Here is an 18,665-nt window from a genome sequence, read left to right on the forward strand (position 1 = left end):
CACGGTTACTTATTCATGGGCTTGAGGAAAACATCCCGAGAGAGACTTCCTGTTTTGCTGTTCGACACTTGATTCAACATGCTATTGCACTCAGATTATTGTTTCTCATTTAGATGGGACCTTGATATGGAGACTGAGGAAAAGTACACCTGGCAGCAGTCTGGACTGATCACGTGTGCCGTGACAACCACAGGAAACGAGAATACTGGCTTCACTAAGACTGCCAGCATTGTACAAAACAAATCAGAGCAATTGTGCCATTTGTTGGAACAGTGAAAGTAGTAGTGATTATGTAATATTTCTGAAATTATGAAATTAAATGCTCTTCTACTGTAATGTAAATAATGCAGATGACAATGGCCTCTGATTGGTCTGGACCATGGTTGGGCCTCTGTAATTGGTCTGGACTATGGTTGAGGATTGTTTTGGCCAAGGGTTCTGCTGGAAAGCTTCTGCGGTTGTTTGCTTTATTGATTAGCTCTGAATCTTTTGACGAACCCCCAAAACGCCAATCTGTACCAATTGCAGGAAAGTTTCTTTCTGCCTTGGGAGTCGACACTTTGCAAGTCATCACTAGGCCACCCACCTTCCCTCCAAAATATCTCTGATATTTTGAGTGGTTTGAAAATGGCGGCCTATAACCAAGGAGATGACACCCTCCCTCTTTGTTGGTGAGGATCTGAGGTCAGATCTTCTTCTGCATTCATGATGAGGTTGGATAGGGGGGAATGTAACCTGATCTGTATCCCAGATCTGTGCTTGTTGCCAGTGGGCAAAGTCTTATTGTACCAGGGCTGCTTGTGTCACAGGTGTTACTGTGTTGCTCATGAGTATTACTTCAACCCTCACTCGCCATTCAATCCTGGGTTATAAAGGATTTTCAAAAATGGATAGTATAGTCGAGAGTGAGTGAGAGAGAGAGAATATGGTTGTGGGCATGACAAAACGGCTGGCATGGAGAAGGGAAGCAGAGACCTTCGAGCACTACCATACATGGCTTTACATTCTTCATTGTTGTAGAGGTCATCAGATTACGGTAGTCTACGTAGGTCTCAGCCTGCTGGTGAGAGAAGATAAGCTATTTTTGTACAGTGAATTGGTGGTCAAGAGTATTGAAGAGCTTTAGGTCCACATGTCCATTGGCCGCTAACACAATAAGGATGCCTCAAACTGTGTGACCGTCCCTTGCATAGAGAAACTTTGCATGCTATCAGATCATCGTGTTTTGTGTCCCTGGTGGACAGAAGCTGGGATGCCCAGTAGTCCCAGTAGTAAACATTGAATGGTGCCAACTGAAACAATGGATTTGTTGCTATGACATTTGTGATTTTTAACTCTAACTCCTTGGCTCCACTGCATGCGTCAGTGTCAACTGTCAGCGTTCGTCAAAAATCAAGAACCTCGGCGATTCTCTAACGTCGGACACAGGCATCGAACGTGACGCAATGGCTTCAGTGGAGCCGCTGTCATTAATTACAATGTATTCATTTCCTTAGCGTCTGCTGGTTGCTGGTGGATGCTGACACTATCGTACCCAATAGAGCCAAGCTGTAACCATGGTGTAACTGCAGTTGTAACCCTGTCAGTAGATAGTACATATTCAGTCACTGAACATTGAAGGCAGTTTTTTTAGGCAGTTAGAGGTCAGCCCTTCAGCACATAGCCTAATTGGTCTCCCCCCAAAGCTGCGCCATTCCATAGCCACGCTATTGTCACAATTCAGTTTGTTTGCTTGGCATGTTGGATACATTGGACAACTTATAATCATATTCATAGTGTCATATTGTCCTGTAAATACTACTTTAAATATATTATTATTATTATTATTAATGCCATTGAAATAACCAAATGCTTTTAATAGTTTATAGGGAGTGTTAATACCCTACCTTTAATCGTTTATAGGGATGTGTTAATCCGGCCATTCCAATGTTGAGTTCATATCAAATGAATGTTGGATAATCCTGTAAATTGCTTATTCTTTCAACCTGCAGCATTGAGTAGCCTACTTCATGATGAAAAACGACATTGAGTGTAATAACACAATGTGCCTTCGTATAACGCAATGTGCCTCTTTGTTTCCTATTGTAAGAGGCAAGAATATTTGAAAGAATAGAGAGAATGTCTGTTTTCTGCAGCATGTAGGCTATATTTTGATGATCTGTGCACTTTTAGATGTCATTTATGTTATGAGAACGAACCCAGCAGTTTCCCTTGGTGGTTATTTCTGCAATACAATTCATACCCACAACTATTACACTATTTCTGTCTGTCCAACATTTTGACGGTTTGCTGCTGAGTCACAACAAAGTTTGCACTCACAAAATTATAATCACAGGTCTTTCCTTTAGGCCCATTAACCTGTCGCATCGTAAAAAGTTTCATTCTCTTCTACTTTAGAACACATTTTGGGATTCTGAGTCAGAACAGACTATTTTGTTTTCATAAACAGACGCTGAAAACAGACTTCCCTTGCCAGAGGCAAAAAAAATCTAAGTAATTATTATTCCATTTTACTTATATTAATTACTATTAATTCTTTATAGTGTGATGCAAACGTGTGTGCTTGTCAGTAGCTTATTTGTTTAAATTGCCTATTATTAGATTATATTACAAATTCAATATATGTGAAAGACCTTGATTTTTTGCATTTTATGGTAGGCTATTGCTGTGAGTCAGTCAGAGTAGGCTATATGCTGATATTTGCTGACACAGACACTGGAAGTAGCCTATCTAATGTGTGGACATCTACTGTTTCACGTTTTACGTCATGCATTAGGCTACGTATTTACAGGGAAAAATGGAATTAGAAAATCATTTGACTGCGGCCTCCACAACACACATTGTATAGGCTATTTCGTTCTAATAAAGAGTTTCAATTCTTTAATAACTGGCCTTTTAATTTAGTAAATTGTTTCATTCAATGATTTAAAACAAATAACAAACAAGTCTCATTTCATTTTTCTGTAAAATCAATCATACTGTAGGCTATGTCAAAAGCATGGTGCGAGAACGGACAGTCACGGGTATAACAGGGTCGTGTTTTTACCATGGTGTGGCTTTGACCCTAAACCAGCCTAATCAGCCTCACACAGAAACCCCAGCCCTTCCTGTGGCCTGGGTCCTGTGGTCTGCTGTAGCCATGAGTGCTCCACAATGAAGTCCTCCATACTCTCATAATTAGTCTCATACAGCAACATTATGGCTTTTTCTAAGACTGGAGGCCTAGTCTGGTGCAAACACCGGGGTGCAAGAAGCATACTGGGCCTACAAGCAGGCCTACATAAAAAATACTAAATTATATCTAAAATAGTAAAATACCTCAAAGAATAACTTATGCAGAACAACAAATTACTAGTTAGTTACTAATGAATACTGAAGAATAATAACAGCCTAACACCCGGCGGAGCCAATGAAACTGTGGTAGAAAAACCGTGGGGAACCGCTGCTCTAGTTTAACAGCACTCTGGCTAGTAAACAAATCAGATAAATGTATTAATACATTTGAATCAGAGAAAATTTGAATTACACATCAAAAAACAAAAAGTGTTGTTGTGTAACATTGTTGGCTCAGGTCATAGTGCAACTGGAGCCTCTGCAGTCTCTTGGAATCCACAGTAGCCTACAATGACTTCAGAAGAGTCTGATTGTCTACACTCTAGAGACAACGTGGGCTGCAAACAAAAACTGGTTGCCTCTCCCAAGTGTCTCGCCTTGCAAGATACACTTCACATTTCCTGGAGTTGATGAGTGAATTAACTAGAAAGTACATTTCCTGGAGAAAATGTGAGGTGGGCTAGCTGCTGCAGCTGTATCTAACAGCTACTGCTAGAACTACTACGGACCAGGCAATCTCCATGCACCCACCGTCGGAGACTGTGCGTCTCTAGCCCACATTAGGGGCTGAATTGTGGGGTCCGTGGCGTGGACAGTGGCGTGGTGATGAGACTCCGCCCCCTCAGGTCAGAGCTGGTCGGGGACAGTGTACCCCTCTCTGTGCCACCTACCCACCCACACCGGTGAAGACCATGTGTCTCTAGCCCACTCAGGGGCTGAGTTGTGGGGCCCGTGGCGTGGACCCCTGACCCCTGCCTCTACCTGGACCCAGGCACACTCACGCTCACACACACACAGATATACACCAGTCCTGGGCTCAGATCCCCTCACCCTAACCCGGGTCCGTATCCTTTTCCTACCCCCACCCTACCCCAACCCCTGCCTCTATCTGGGCCCAGGCACGCACACACACACAGACACACATCAGTGTTTGCCACACCTCTCCCATGATGCTCTTAGCCTTTCTTGCTCTGAAAATGTAGTTTGACGTAATGTATTGCTCTATATATGGCTCTGTGTGCTACTAACCCTGTTCTGCCTCCCCTCTCCCTAGTGCCTCTCTCTCTCCCTCCTATCTTCTAACCAGGTCCAGTGGATGCCCCACTGTCACCAGCAGACCACCCTGAGTCCGATAGATACCCCTGTGTCTGCTGTAGATGTCGTAGCAAATTAGTTAACACACACACACGTACACACAGACATACACCAGTCCACTTCCGGCTTTAGGCCTGGGCCCAGTACCCCCTTCCCCTCACCCTAACCCGGGTCCGTATCCTCTTCCTACCCTGACCCTACCCCTGACCCCTGCCTCTATCTGGGCCCAGGCACATTCACGCACACACAGACATACACCAGTGTTTGCCATGTCTCTCCTATGATGTTATTAGCCTCTTTTACTCTGAAAATGTAATTTAATGTTATTTATTGCTTTATAAATGTTCTTAGCCGGTAGACAAACATACTCCAGGAGCTTGCTCGATCGCCTTGTTGAGAGGGGTCAGGGAAGAATTTTTTACAGTTCACCTATCTGGCCCCCGGGTGATACTGTTTTTTTGCTTCCCTCTGGAATATGTAGGGGTGGGTCGTATGCCCACCTCCCTTGTTCTCTGTAAAGCGCATTGTGTTGCCTCTGGGTATGAAATGCGCTATACAAATAAAGCTTTGATTGATTGATTGATAGTGGCTTGCTGGTTAGGCTCCGCCCCCTTGTGTCACAGCTAGTCGGGGACACCTCCGGGCAATTTCCATGCATCCACCATTGAAGACTGTGTCTCTAGCCCACTCAGGGGCTGAAAAGTGGGTTCTGTGGCGTGAATTGCGCCGCTCCAGTGATTCAGACACAGTGCGCTTGAACTGAGACACTTTCCTGGACTCGTCGTTGGTTACTTTGAGGTGTTTTGACAGTAGAGCTGCGGTAACCGGATACACCATGGACACTGATACTCCAGATTCCCCAGACAACGCAGTAGTAGCGCATTTCAGTGAGTGCAGGACCGGTATGAGCTCCTCCATAATTCCCCAGCTTTCATCTGTCATTCCCAGTGTGCGCGCGTCAGATAGTTTGGTGAATGATCGGTCGGACAAAACTGCACATATTGCCCATCTCTGCTCAACTAGTCGCTTGAACATGTCGTGGATGCTGTTCCATCTTGTTCGGCAGTACTGGATGAGTTTGTGGGTTTGTTCCGTGCCGTCACCATCGGCATCAGGGTCACGTTGGAGTTGTTGCTTTTGTTTCAGCGCTTGTGTTGCGGTTGTGCTGTGGTCAAATTGAGAAACCAAACGACTAGCAGAAGTAACCACGTGGCTTATGTTTTGAACGTTTGTTTTAGCAAGTTTGGTGTTAATTGATTGAAAAATGTGTGATGAGATGTTTTTTCATTTTCACAGGTTTTGTTGTTTGCTTTCCTTCATAATTGAACATTAACTTCAGCAGCTGTGTGCTCAGTCAGTGGCCAATCAATCAATTTAGTCATTGTAATCCTCTGCGGAGGTTGGGTAGGGTTGCCAACAGCGATGTCTCTGATTGGTGGAGCTTGCGTGGGATTGTGGGTAGTGTAGTTTTCTCTGTATGAAGTGTTGGTTTCAGAGGACAGAATTAAACATATTTACAAAAATTCGATTTTTGAGAAAATTCTGGAAAGAAAATCTTGCTACATCTACCATGTCATGACAATTTTGCCCTGATTTTTCATGAACATTGGACATTTATTCAGTGAGAATGTGTATTAACTGTACAGTATTGCTAAAAGTAAAACATTTTGATGCATCATGTGCTCAGTTTTTGATATTTCAAAAATCTGTCTGGATTGTTTGGTCTGATGACGCAGTGTATGCATTTTGGTTGCAATTGAAAACAAAATGTAGGAGGAGTTAGGTTTAGATATGTTCTTTTCCATTGACCGTTTGAGGGTATAATTTAGAATACTGTAAAACACAGTAAACACATAAAATTCTGGGGGGGGAAATCACACTACATGTTGGATATGTTGCCAATGTTGTCACGTTTCATGAGGATGATGACATTGAATTCGCTACAATTCGTAGGAATTGTATACCAAACTGTTAACAGTAAAACCTTTTGATGCTCTGTGCGCTCAATTTTTGATATTTCAAAAATCTGTGAGGATCGTTTGGTAAGTAGAGTCTGAAGATACAGTATATCAATTTGGTGCCAATTGAACAAAAATATGGGAGGATATAGGTTTGATAGGTTTTATAGTTTATGAAAAAATCAGAGTGATGGACTTCATAATTCCTGCAAGGTCAGAGCGTATGAAAGTTTTGTCTCACTTGGGACTACATTCACGTGGTGGTTTTACAGTGATGGCACCTATGGCTGATTTATCATTTTTTAAAGTTTTAAACTTTAGACTGTTGCTGTAGCGCTGCCATCAGGTTTATTGACTTACAATGCAGATTGAGGACTTTGTGTAGGACCTTTGAATCAAGTAGCTTACAATGACGTCAGGTGAGTTTGATTGTCTACATTCTAGAGACAACGTGGGCTGCAAACAAAAGCTGGTTGTCTCACCCTGCAAGATACACTTCACTTTTCCTGAAGAGGATGATTGAATAAATGAGTGATTTGAATGCCGGAGGCCCTTTTCACTTGTAACTGTATGCTAGTGGGGCTAGATCTAAAATATACCAGACAGGAAATCATTGTTGATGACAGAAGGGCTCTCCATTTGTAGACAACATGTCAGCCATGAACGTTCTACTCTGTTCACTGAATTTGAACCGAGCCCTAGGCCTGTTATATAAAATGATTTCTAAATTGTCGTGTAATAAAACGCTTAATGCATGCTTAGCCTAACGTTTCTCCTCGACGGCTTTGGCTGGCGTTTCAAGTTCACCTTCTCAATCGTAAAATAGGCCTTGAGGACCCACCTGCCCATATGTGCCACAAAGCTTGGATGTATGGATGTAATGTTACACAGGCCTCTTCCTCTGACAGTTCAGCGATTTCTTCAAGAAGAGATTGGCATCGGTGGAATTCGCTGCAGGCGAAAAGAATGCGTCATTGATACCTTTGACTGCGCATGTCAAAGGTATCAGTGACACGTTTTTTTTAATGAAGGCGCAGTTCACTTTAGATTTTGAATCCTGGGGGCCTGGTGTGGACATTGGGATTGGGCCAATGGAGCGTGGAAATCTGATACTGTGGATGCGTGTTTGGATCTGTGTGCGCGTGCATTGACAGTCAGTAAAAAGGAAGCAAGTGAAATTGAGCCAATCAACTTGCTAGTCACAGTACAGCGCGAGCCCATTCAGTAACGAAACAAGCTTTTGCCACCTCCATACATACACCTACATAGAGAAGATCAACTGAAACCCCAAAAAGTAGCCTGCCTGCCTGCCCAGGGACATTCCCCTAAATGTAGTTGGTCGTTATATTCATTCTCCCCCCACTACTGTAAAACACAGTAAACGCATACAATTCTGGGGGAAAAAATCACACTACATCTTGGATATGTTGCCAATGTTGTCACTTTTCATGAGGATGATCAGACATTGATTTGGCTAGAATTCGTAGGAATTGTATACCGAACTGTTAACAGTAAAAGTTTTTGATGCTCTGTGGGCTCAATTTTTGATATTTAAAAAATCTGTGAGGATCGTTTGGTAAGGAGAGTCTGAAGATACAGTATATCAATTTGGTGCCAATTGAACAAAAATATGGGAGGAGATAGGTTTGATAGGTTTTATAGTTTATGAAAAAATCAGAGTGATGGATAATTCCTGCAAGGTCAGAGCGTATGAAAGTTTTGTCTCACTTGGGACTACGTTCACGTGGTGGTTTTACAGTGATGGCGCCTATGGCTGATTTATGTTTTTTTTTTAAGTTTTAAACTTTAGACTGTTGCTGTAGCGCCACCATCAGGTTTATTGACCTACAATGCAGATTGAGGACTTTTGGTATAGGACTGGAGCTATGTGCAAAGTTTGGTGATTTTTTGGTGTTGATTCACATTGGTGGCGCTAGAGAGGATGAGGTCTGGACATGAGACTTGATGAGGAGAGTCAGGGCACTGTCCCGAATGAGTCTGCCAATTTTCACAACTTTTGACCATACGGTTCTATAGGCTGCCATAGACTCCCATGGCAGAAGAAATAAAGAAAGAAGAAAATGAAGAAAACGTACAAACACAATGGGTGTTGCAGCAGCTGCACTGCTTGGCCCCCAATAATAATATCCAGAAATACAATAGATTCTGGCAGCTTCGCTGCCTGGCCCCTAATAAAACTATGCATCCCAAGTAAGTAAGTAAGTAAGTAAAGTTCATTTATATAGGCTAGCACCTTTCAAGATGCACAATCACAAAGTGCTTTACAGTAAAATTTAACATAGTAGCAGACAACTAAAACAATTGCAACCGATTAAGACAAGTGCAAGCTTTGCAAACCATTGCGAATGATACTCGTTCAAACAGTTTCAAACTTGCTTCAAAATTCAAACTTGCTTCTTCATAAATTTAATCTTTGTCAATGTTAAATGTTCATATTGTTAATATTAGTGTTTTAGTTTGTGTTGTGTGTGTATATTGCTTGTAACGTTTGCTAGCTAATGCGTTAGCCGGCAGAAACATGGTGCCATGCTTCATTCCTGACTGCGTTCACTGCTCGGATGACCGTCGTTGCACCGGTTCTACCCATTCCCCGAGAAGGCGTCGGCGAGGAAGCGGTGGATCTCATTGATAAGGCATTACTCATTTCAATAAAATGAATTTGTGATGCAGGTACATTCACATACCTAATGTTAAGTTATTACGCGATAGGATATGCAGCTAACATTAGCTAGAACCCTTGTTAACGTTCTTAGATCAAGAATGAATTAAAAACGTCAGTCACTCAGTATCCTGCGCCCAACCATCAACTGTACACATTTCCATGGTAACACCACTTGAGGATTGTGAGTATTTCTCAATGCTACCGCGAATAAAACATGATTTTCTTAAACAAGGTTGATATCATATGGACTTTTGGCTTCTATCATAAGGACTTCTGGTCACGATTCATCTGATAAATTATTATCTGGGTTCATTACTGAATTCTCAAAATATAAGGATTTAAAAAAAAGCTTATGGGAAATTAACATGCGATGCTAATGTGGTGGAACTTCAGTGACACGCTCTATTCATCGAAATAATTGTGGTGGAGCTGCCATTTTGTTAATTTCCTTAGTAAATGTGAGCATATTAATAGATAGACCACATTGCACTTAATATGGTAAATGGACTGCACTTACAGTATATAGCGCTTTATATCCAAAAAGCTTTACAGTGGCCTCTTATTCACCCATTCACTCACACATTCATACACCAATGGTAGTAGCTGCCATGCAAGGTGCTAGCCTGCTCATTGGGAGCAATTCGGGGTACTTGCACAAGGACACTTCGACATGTGGACAGGAAGAGTCGGGATTCGAACCGCTGACCCTAGGGTCATTGGACGATATGCTCTACCTCCTGAGCCACAGGCGCCACAAACTAAATGTATACATTGCACTTTATTTTGTTCAGTCTAAAATAAATAAAATTGATTAATATTTTTTTAATTTAAATTGCCATTTAGTAGCTTATAAAAAAAAATCCCTGCTTACCCCCGACCCCCCTAGCAGTTCTGTGTTTTTCTCTGCTCACGCATCCTTCTCACCTTTTTCACTCCTTATCAGTTTGCATGCCTGATATTGATACAAAAGACAGACCAAGAACAAGTTGCTCATTTATAGCTGATGCTATGGTGTTTTTTTTTACCTGTCATGAAAGCTCAAATAATAAAGTGATCCTGCTGATGGTACAGTGTGTGATGCTGGTACTCTGCCCTCTGCAGGCTGGTGGATGACAGGTGTGTGGTGCAGCCCGATGCTGGAGACCTGGCCAACCCGCCCAAGAAGTTCAGAGGTGAGAGGCTTCAGTACCTGCTGGGTTCACACACAGCACAGCCGTGACAAGATGCTAGCCTAATGTGGTGTACTGCAGTTCACGGTTAGCTTGGGGTGGGAGTCAGCTATTCTGCTAACCAAGGTTACACACACACACACGCATATGCCCACACACACACCTATTATAACCTCCTTGACACACACTCGCACTCTTACACGTACACGCACGCACACACACACACACACACACACACACACACACACACACACACACACACACACACACACACACACACAGCCAAGGCTGAGTCTGAGCCATTTGGTTGTTAATTCTAGCTTAGTGCTGTGGTTTCTGGACATGAGTGATGTTCCAGTGAGTAAACAACTAACGACAGTCATGCTGTTTCTCTCCCTCTTTCTCTCTCTCTCTCTCTCTCTCTCTCTCTCTCTCTCTCTCTCTCTCTCTCTCACACACACACACCCATACTTTCTCTCATTCACCCTCCCTCTCTTATCTCATTTCCTCTCTCTCTCACTTGCTCTTTCGCGTTCTCTCTCAAATTAATATTCGAATGTCTCTCTGCATCTCTCTCACTTTGTCTCCCTTTTTCCATGTCTTTTATTTCTAACTCCCTCTCTCTCTCTCTCTCTCTGTCTCTTTCTTTCTGCCCCTCCCTCTCTCTCTTTCCAGACTGCCTGTTCAAGGTGTGTCCCATGAACAGGTACTCTGCCCAGAAGCAGTTCTGGAAGGCCAAGCAGGGAAAACAAGGCCATAACAACACACAGGGTGACCTCTTCAAGAAACTACAGGTAGGACCAACTGTCTCTTCGTCTCAAGCCTGAGTTGTGGTGGTTTTATTGTTTACATTGGCAAACACTGACAGGGATTCTGTCTAAGTGAGCCACTGGCCCTGATTTTGCTGGATCAAATTCTACCATAACACTAAATACTCTTTTGAAGAACTCTTACATTGATCTCTTAAAAGATCTCCCAAGTCCATGTTTTGTGTTTATTTCCCAGCATGCAGCAGAACTGGAACAGAAGCAGAATGAGACCGAGAACAAGAAGCTGCTGGGAGACGTAGTCAAATACAACAACATCATCCAGGTACCGCCCTGCCCCTGTTCACTGGACGCTTGGCTCTGTCATCCACGACACACACGCTCCAAACGCTCGCAAACATACAAGTGCTTATTTCTAGAGTGTGTGGTGGCCCCTTTTATTTAAAAACTCTGCTGTCCACCCAGGACCTTGTGTGTGTTTTCCTAGCGTCACCAAGGATGCTCTCCTGCCCTCTAGGGCCTCTCCTTGCCTCAGAGGCATCTTTATAGCTCAAGTGATGGATGGTACTCAGCTGACCTGACTCCTGCCATTGGTGCCAGCAAGGTCTAGTTTGTTGTGAGGTAGTTAGGTGTTGTTTCATTGAGCCCATGACCTCTTTCTGTGGCTTTTAATGTGCTAACCATATTCAGAGGAAGGTTGAAGTGGTTGTCATGGCCTGAATGATAGTCATCATACTGTTCCACAGGTTCGGGCTCTTTAAAGAATATGGCTTTGTCCTTTAGGTAATGTGAGCTTTGAGGCCAGAGCTACTGTAGGTTATTTCCCACACTGATCAACTCATGTCAGATCAGTGATTCCTCCAAAGATGGAAGGAACGAATGGGAGAAGGAAGGAAGGAAGGAAGGAAGGAAGCAAGCATATCAGCAGTATTGAAACTGGGCCATGGCTTATCTTTGCTATGTGAGGGCATTTATGAATATCCAGCATGTATTATATGACGAGGAAGCTGAGTGAAGATACAGAATAGATTAACTTCTGCATGATGAAAGAACTATTTTTAATTTTTTAATCTGTTCTTTATTGGATTGTGCTTTCTAATATATTTGTGTTTTATACGTGTTCTTTGTGAGATTCTGTCGTCATTTTTAAATGTGTTTTTCATGAAATTCTGCTGTGTAATGTATCTGCGTTCACTGAGGACCTTTTCCACGCTAACTCCCCCTCCTCCAGCTGCTCCACATCAAGAGTAACAAGTATCTGACGGTGAACAAGCGTCTGCCAGCGCTGCTGGAGAAGAACGCCATGCGTGTGTCTCTGGACCCAGCAGGGAACGAAGGCTCCTGCTTCTACATCCAGCCCTTCTGGAAGCTCCGCAGCGAGGGAGACAATGTAGGCTCACACACGCATACGCACTCACACACACACACACACACACACACACACACACACACACACACACACACACACACACACACACATGTACACACTCACACACAAACACAACCCAACACACACACACAGGAACACAGGAACTATAGCCACACAACAGTGCTCTGTCATGACAATCACAGATACTGTACGCACCTTTCATACTTTTTCTATCTCTGTATGTAAATATTGTTCTGTTGATAAACTTTTGACTGTTTCCTTTGGGAGAAATTTCAGCATTCAGTTTACCTCAGGATTCTGTCATGGTTTGTGTTTCCTGTTGAAGTAACTGGTTCTCTCCTCTCCTCTGCTCCAGCTTCCTATGGGGGAAGGTACTGCTCCTGCATGGTGTTTGAGTGTCTGTAGGCCAGTCACAGAAACCCACTGTTTCAGCATGTCACCGTAGCACCAGTCTCTGTGTTGCATGTGTTAGTCAAGAGTCCTGAAACCGTTCTGCCTGACAGGCAGCGTTTGCGTGACTGTCACTCATCCCTCCGCTGCGTTAGTGATTGACATCTCAGTGTTCAGACAGTTGAGAGACTGGAGGTTGTCGTCATGCCAAGAGGCGGTGTATGGTGACTTGAGTTTGAGAGGGTTTCAGGGGGGAATGCCTTTATTGACGTACAGTAGGTCAACATGATGTTTACATATCCACCCTGTACACTGTTGCTGCTGCCACGGCTTCACGTTGAAAGGAAATCTGTGTGTGTTTTGAACATTTCAGGCGCTTCTTCCTCCATCCTGTGCATCCCAGCTGTTCTGAGTGTTGTCACTTGGCCCCTCCCACCCTTATCATATTCATGACTATAGTGGTAACCTGCTGTGTGGGCTGTGGTTAGAACCGCTGTTTGCTGTGTGCTGAGTGTGGGTTGCCAGGTTCTCTCCTGCCCCATCCCCCAGGCCTGGGGTGGGTATGACTCTGTCTCTGGTCGTCTGCCAGGTGGTCGTGGGGGACAAGGTGGTCCTGATGCCGATGCACGCCGGCCAGCCGCTCCACGCCAGCAACATTGAGCTCCTCGACAACTCCGGCTGCAAGGAGGTCAGACACCCTCCCTCCCTTACCTTCTCCCTCACCTCCTTCCTCCCTTCCCCTCTCCCTCACCTCCTTCCTCTCTTCCCCTCCCTCACCTCCTTCCTCCCTTCCCCTCTCCCTCACCTCCTTCCTCCCTTCCCCACTCCCTCACCTCCTTCCTCCCTTCCCCACTCCCTCACCTCCTCCCTCACCTCCTTCCTCCCTTCCCCTCTCCCTCACCTCCTTCCTCCCTTTTTCTCTCCCTCACCTCCTTCCTTCCTTCCCCACTCCCTCACCTCCTCCCTCACCTCCTTCCTCCCTTCTGTCCTCCCTCACCTCCTTCCTCCCTTCCCCTCTCCCTCACCTCCTTCCTCCCTTCCCCTCTCCCTCACCTCCTTCCTCCCTTCCTCACCTCCTTCCTCCCTTCCCCTCTCCCTCACCGCCTTCCTCCCTTCCCTCCTCCCTCACCTCCTTCCTCCCTTCTGTCCTCCCTCTCTTCCCCACTCCCTCACCTCCTCACTCACCTCCTCCCTCCCTTCCCCTCCTCCCTCACCTCCTTCCTTCCTTCCCCTCTCCCTCACCTCCTTCCTCCCTTCCCCTCTCCCTCACCTCCGTCCTCCCTTCCCCTCTCCCTCACCTCCTCCCTCACCTAATTCCTCCCTTCCCCACTCCCTCACCTTCTCCCTCACCTCCTCCCTCATTCCTGACTGTCCTATTGTGAGAATTAGACCACATTGTTTATATAGAGGTACAGTATAGCATTGAAAATTAAACAAACATGTACTGTTTAGTTAACTATGTCAGTCTAGTCTTGGTCAGAGTGAAAATAAACGGATGTTCACTGTAAGCCAGTTGTGGTAACCATGCATCTGTCTGCCTCTCTCTCTCTCTCCCTCTCTCTCTCTCTCTCTCTGTGTCTCTCTCTCACTCTCTCTCTCTCTCTCTCTCTCTCTCTCTCTCTCTCTCTCTGTGTCTCTCTCTCACTCTCTCTTTCTCTCTCTCTCTCTCTCTCTCTCTCTCTCTCTCACTCTCTCTCTCTCTCTCTCTCTCTCTCTCTCTCTCTCTAGGTGAATGCTGTGAACTGTAACACCAGCTGGAAGGTCACCTTGTTCATGAAGTTCAGTGACTACAAGGAAGAGGTCCTCAAAGGGGTACGTTTCTCCTTCCTCTCAGCTCTCATGCATGGTATGTTTCTCTCTGTCTCTCCTTCTCCAGTCTCCTCTGAGCATCTCACACAGACAGTCCAAATACTATTACTTCAAGGTTTGCTTGAGTCTGCCTGGAGGGTCTGGTGGGTGGGGTTTGCTATATGGAAACAGCTCATTGTTTTCGTCTGGAACCAATCAAACACAGAAAAGTAACTGAAATTATTTAAATAATATTTCAGACCAGTGTCTGGTCTCCTCAGTGTCATCTAACTTTACGGCTAGCTGGCCGTCTTGGTTGAGGAGGAGGCCTCCACACCCTAACCCTACAGCTGCTGGGCTCTTTTGAACCAATGGGATGTCCGTGTATTTTGATTTTTGATTTGATTTTTGTTAGGAATTTAAAAGAACAACAACTCAAAGGAATATCATGACACAAAAGGTCCCAGAGGATAGCACTTCACGCCAATTTATTTCCAAAGTGGTCTTGGATGGAAGCAAACAACACAACACATGTAAACAAACAAATAAATGGAGCCATACAAATTCCAAGATAAACCTCTGAGTCTCCCTTGCCACCCCATGCCAAGATTCAAACTCCCTCCCTTAGGAGTAAACCATCAATTCTCCCCATTAGTCCAACCAAAAAATTGCCTTAGTGACTGTGTGTGTGTGCGTGTGTGTGCTTGTGTGTGTATGCGTGCGTGTCCTACAGGGTGACGTTGTGCGGTTGTTCCACGCGGAGCAGGAGAAGTTCCTGACATGTGATGAACACAAAAACCAGCAGCACATCTTCCTCAGGACCACCCTCCGCCAATCAGCCACCTCCGCAACCAGCTCCAAAGCACTCTGGGAAATTGAGGTATCTGACTGTGAATGCCAGGACATGGAGGTACTGTGTAGTAGGGGTGTTCCCGAATACGAATACGCTATTCGGATGACTACAAATAGTAGCTTTTTCCCGAATAGTAAATTTGTACGAATATTGTAAAAAATATTCAGGAGGGGGGAGAACAGTCAAATACTGTATGAGCGAGCGATACACGTACGTTCTGTCTGCTTGTTGACATGACACGACGAGGGAGAGAGAGAGAGACAGAGGCGCACGCGCTTGCAGTCTCGCACCTGCTGTCTGTCTAGAGGTCTAGACAACGCGGAGAGGGAGAGAAAGTTTGGGTTTAAGTTTGGGTTTAATGGTTGTGCTGAACCAGTGACATCATATGACTCCTCCGATTTGTTTGGAAAAGGAAATAGAAAGCTTTAGGATTACGGACTCTTGACAACTTTCTGAGTTATTTCTGGGTTAACAAGCACACAGTGTTTAAAAATCCTTTAATCCATCGGGCTATATGGGCCTACAATAAAAACACCAACATGTTTCGGTTTTTATTGTAGCCTACATATGGATTAAAGGCTTTTTAACCACTTTTCCACCCAATAACTTAATCAATTTGACCAAGCGCGTCCTCACGTTCCGCAGCTAAAATGCAACCGGTCCAAACGTACACAAACCCTACAACATAGGCATGTATTAGTTTACAGTTTAGTTTATTGGTTTGAGTGTAAAATGTTTATCTTTTCAATTATATTTATAGTAATACATGTTTATTGCTGGGTTTGTGAAAACCATTATTAGTACACCACGCTGCCTGTGTCACATGGTTGCAGATAATATATTAGATATTATGACACGGGAGAAATAGAGCTACTATAGCTGTTCTAGCAAAGTTGCTATGAGGACTTATATTTTGATTTAGAAAAATGTTTTTCAGTTTCTAACTAAATGTAGAATGTCCCCCAGTTAAGGGTGGTGGTGGGGTTCTGACACTTCATATTTTGTTAAAATAAAAACATACATGATGATAAGGAGGAGGAATTATACTTAATAATTAATGATAATAATAATAATATATATATATATATATATATATATAAACAGCAATTCTGATGTGTTGAAAGCACAGCAATTGCAATGCCAATTAATATTAGGCTCAAGAAATGACATTTCCCCTCAGTTTAAACCGTTTTGAACCGACTTCCGGTTTAAGCCCCGCCCACTTCCGAATACGAATACGAATCCGAATAATTAGCTGTCAAATACAAATACAGATACAAATACAAATAGTGGGCTCCCGGCACACCCCTGCTGTGTAGAGCAGTTAGACGTCTCCACACAGAGGCCCTATTGTGTGTGTGATAAACACTGCTTTGAATATAGAAGGGCGTGTAGACTGGTGTGTCTGTGTGATGTCTAACATATCTGTCTGTATGGGAGGAAGCTCTCAACTTGAAGCACACATCAACTATTTATAACAAACTCTGTTATGGCAAGAGTTCATATTATAAAGTCTTTTAAAATCTTCCAGATGGAACCCTTTTCTGCACTGTATGGTGTATTTGGAGCCCTTAATGTTCTAAATGACCAGTGTTTTGCTTCCTTTCTGTCCCAGGTGGTCCACTATGACCCCTGCAGAGGGGGCGCGGGACAGTGGAACAGCCTCTTCCGCTTCAAACACCTGGCCACTGGAAACTACCTGGCCGCTGAGGTGGGTTGAACACTTGTGTGTGTGTGTGCGTGTGTGCGTGTGTGCGTGTGTGCGTGCGTGCGTGCTTGCGTGTGCGTATGCGTGCATGCATGTCTGGGTCCCTGACCAGTCCCACTTTTTGTTTGTTTAGCAGTTTAGTCTCTGTTTGTCAAGAGAGACCAAGAAAGCAGCTAGCAACAACAAAAGAAAAACACTTTATACTGTCCACTCATGACCCCTGCGTGACCGAGGACTCTGTTGCCCTCACTCCTCAGCTTGGCGCTCTCTCTGTCTCTGTCTCCACTGTTCGGTGGTGGGATTTGCATGTGGGCCGTTTGGGTACTGGCCTGGTGTAGCGTAGCTGCTGCCTCGTTCTGCTACAGTGTGGTCAGTCATGCGAGTTGGTCTACATGCTGAGGGAAGAACCTGCTGGGATCATGGGATGCTAAACGATACAGAGAATCGGACTGGATGAGGTGAAACCAGCCTTGTGCCGTTGCTTAAGATGTGACTGAAGATGTGTCCTCTCACACTCTAAGCGGCTAATGGCACCATTCTGCCAGGCGCCCTTCTAGAACCCGAGAGACCAGACATCACAGTGACTCTTGTGGAGTCGGTCTCTCTCTGCTGTGGCTCAGCCGAGCTGGTGTTGATGCTCACGAGATGGACTGTAGGTGGCACTGTTGCCATGGCAATCGGGGTAACTTTTCAGTCGGTTGATTCGTAAAGTCTGTGTCCCTCCCAGGTGAACCCGGATTACAAGGATGAGACCGTGGACTCCAAAGGAGAGGTGAGTGAGTGAGTGAGTGAGTGAGTGAGTGAGTGAGTGAGTGAGTGAGTGAGTGAGTGAGTGTGTGTGTGTGAGTGTGTGTGTGTGTGTGTGTGTGTGTGTGTGTGTGTAGTAGTAATTCTCTGCCAGGTCCTGAGTCCCTCTCCTGTTCTCACTGCCTGCACTGTGATTACGCATTCAGTTCCCTCACACCCACCGAGCAATAGCAGACATATCCTCACACATACACACATCCATGCATGCACGCATGCAAACTCACACACACACACACACACACACACACACACACATACACACACACACACACACACACACACACACACACACACACACACTTACACACAGGCTCCCTGTCTACATCCAGACAGTTCTCTCAGCTCTCAGCCATCTACTGCATTTGTATTCTGCGACTGCAACGAACACTCACACAATCACACACTCACCCAAACACACTCACACACATACACACACACACATTCGGACAAACACACACACACACACACACACACACACACACAATGGCTCAGATACCCAGGGGGCCTTACATAACGTCTGTGTGTGAGAGAGCCTTGGGGAAGTTGGACGTGCTGTCTGTTCTGCTAGGGCTGGAGTGAGTCACCTGATGGACAGAGGAGAGGAAGATGGAAGGGGGAAGGAGACGAGAGGAAGTGGGGAGGGGAGGAGAGGAAGAGAATAGAGAAGGGGGGAGGGGAGGAGAGGAAGAGGGGAGAGGAAGAGAATAGAGAAGGGGGGGGGGCT

The 18,665-nt window shown here is 44.8% G+C and overlaps 1 protein-coding gene across 1 annotated transcript in view; it reads left to right on the forward strand.

Annotated features, from left to right (window-relative positions):
• itpr2 (inositol 1,4,5-trisphosphate receptor, type 2) overlaps nt 1-18,665 on the forward strand; it is a 98,256-nt gene that overhangs the window by 3,682 nt on the left and 75,909 nt on the right. Inside the window, exons 2-10 of the mRNA XM_084452887.1 lie at nt 10,171-10,241; nt 10,914-11,032; nt 11,244-11,330; nt 12,237-12,395; nt 13,375-13,473; nt 14,514-14,597; nt 15,307-15,453; nt 17,042-17,137; nt 17,862-17,906. Of these exons, the coding sequence (XP_084309013.1) occupies nt 10,171-10,241; nt 10,914-11,032; nt 11,244-11,330; nt 12,237-12,395; nt 13,375-13,473; nt 14,514-14,597; nt 15,307-15,453; nt 17,042-17,137; nt 17,862-17,906 (907 nt within the window). The remainder of the gene's footprint in view (nt 1-10,170; nt 10,242-10,913; nt 11,033-11,243; nt 11,331-12,236; nt 12,396-13,374; nt 13,474-14,513; nt 14,598-15,306; nt 15,454-17,041; nt 17,138-17,861; nt 17,907-18,665) is intronic.

This window comes from Borostomias antarcticus (genome assembly GCF_949987555.1).
Source record: "Borostomias antarcticus genome assembly, chromosome: 18".
NCBI classification, from domain to species: domain Eukaryota; kingdom Metazoa; phylum Chordata; class Actinopteri; order Stomiiformes; family Stomiidae; genus Borostomias; species Borostomias antarcticus.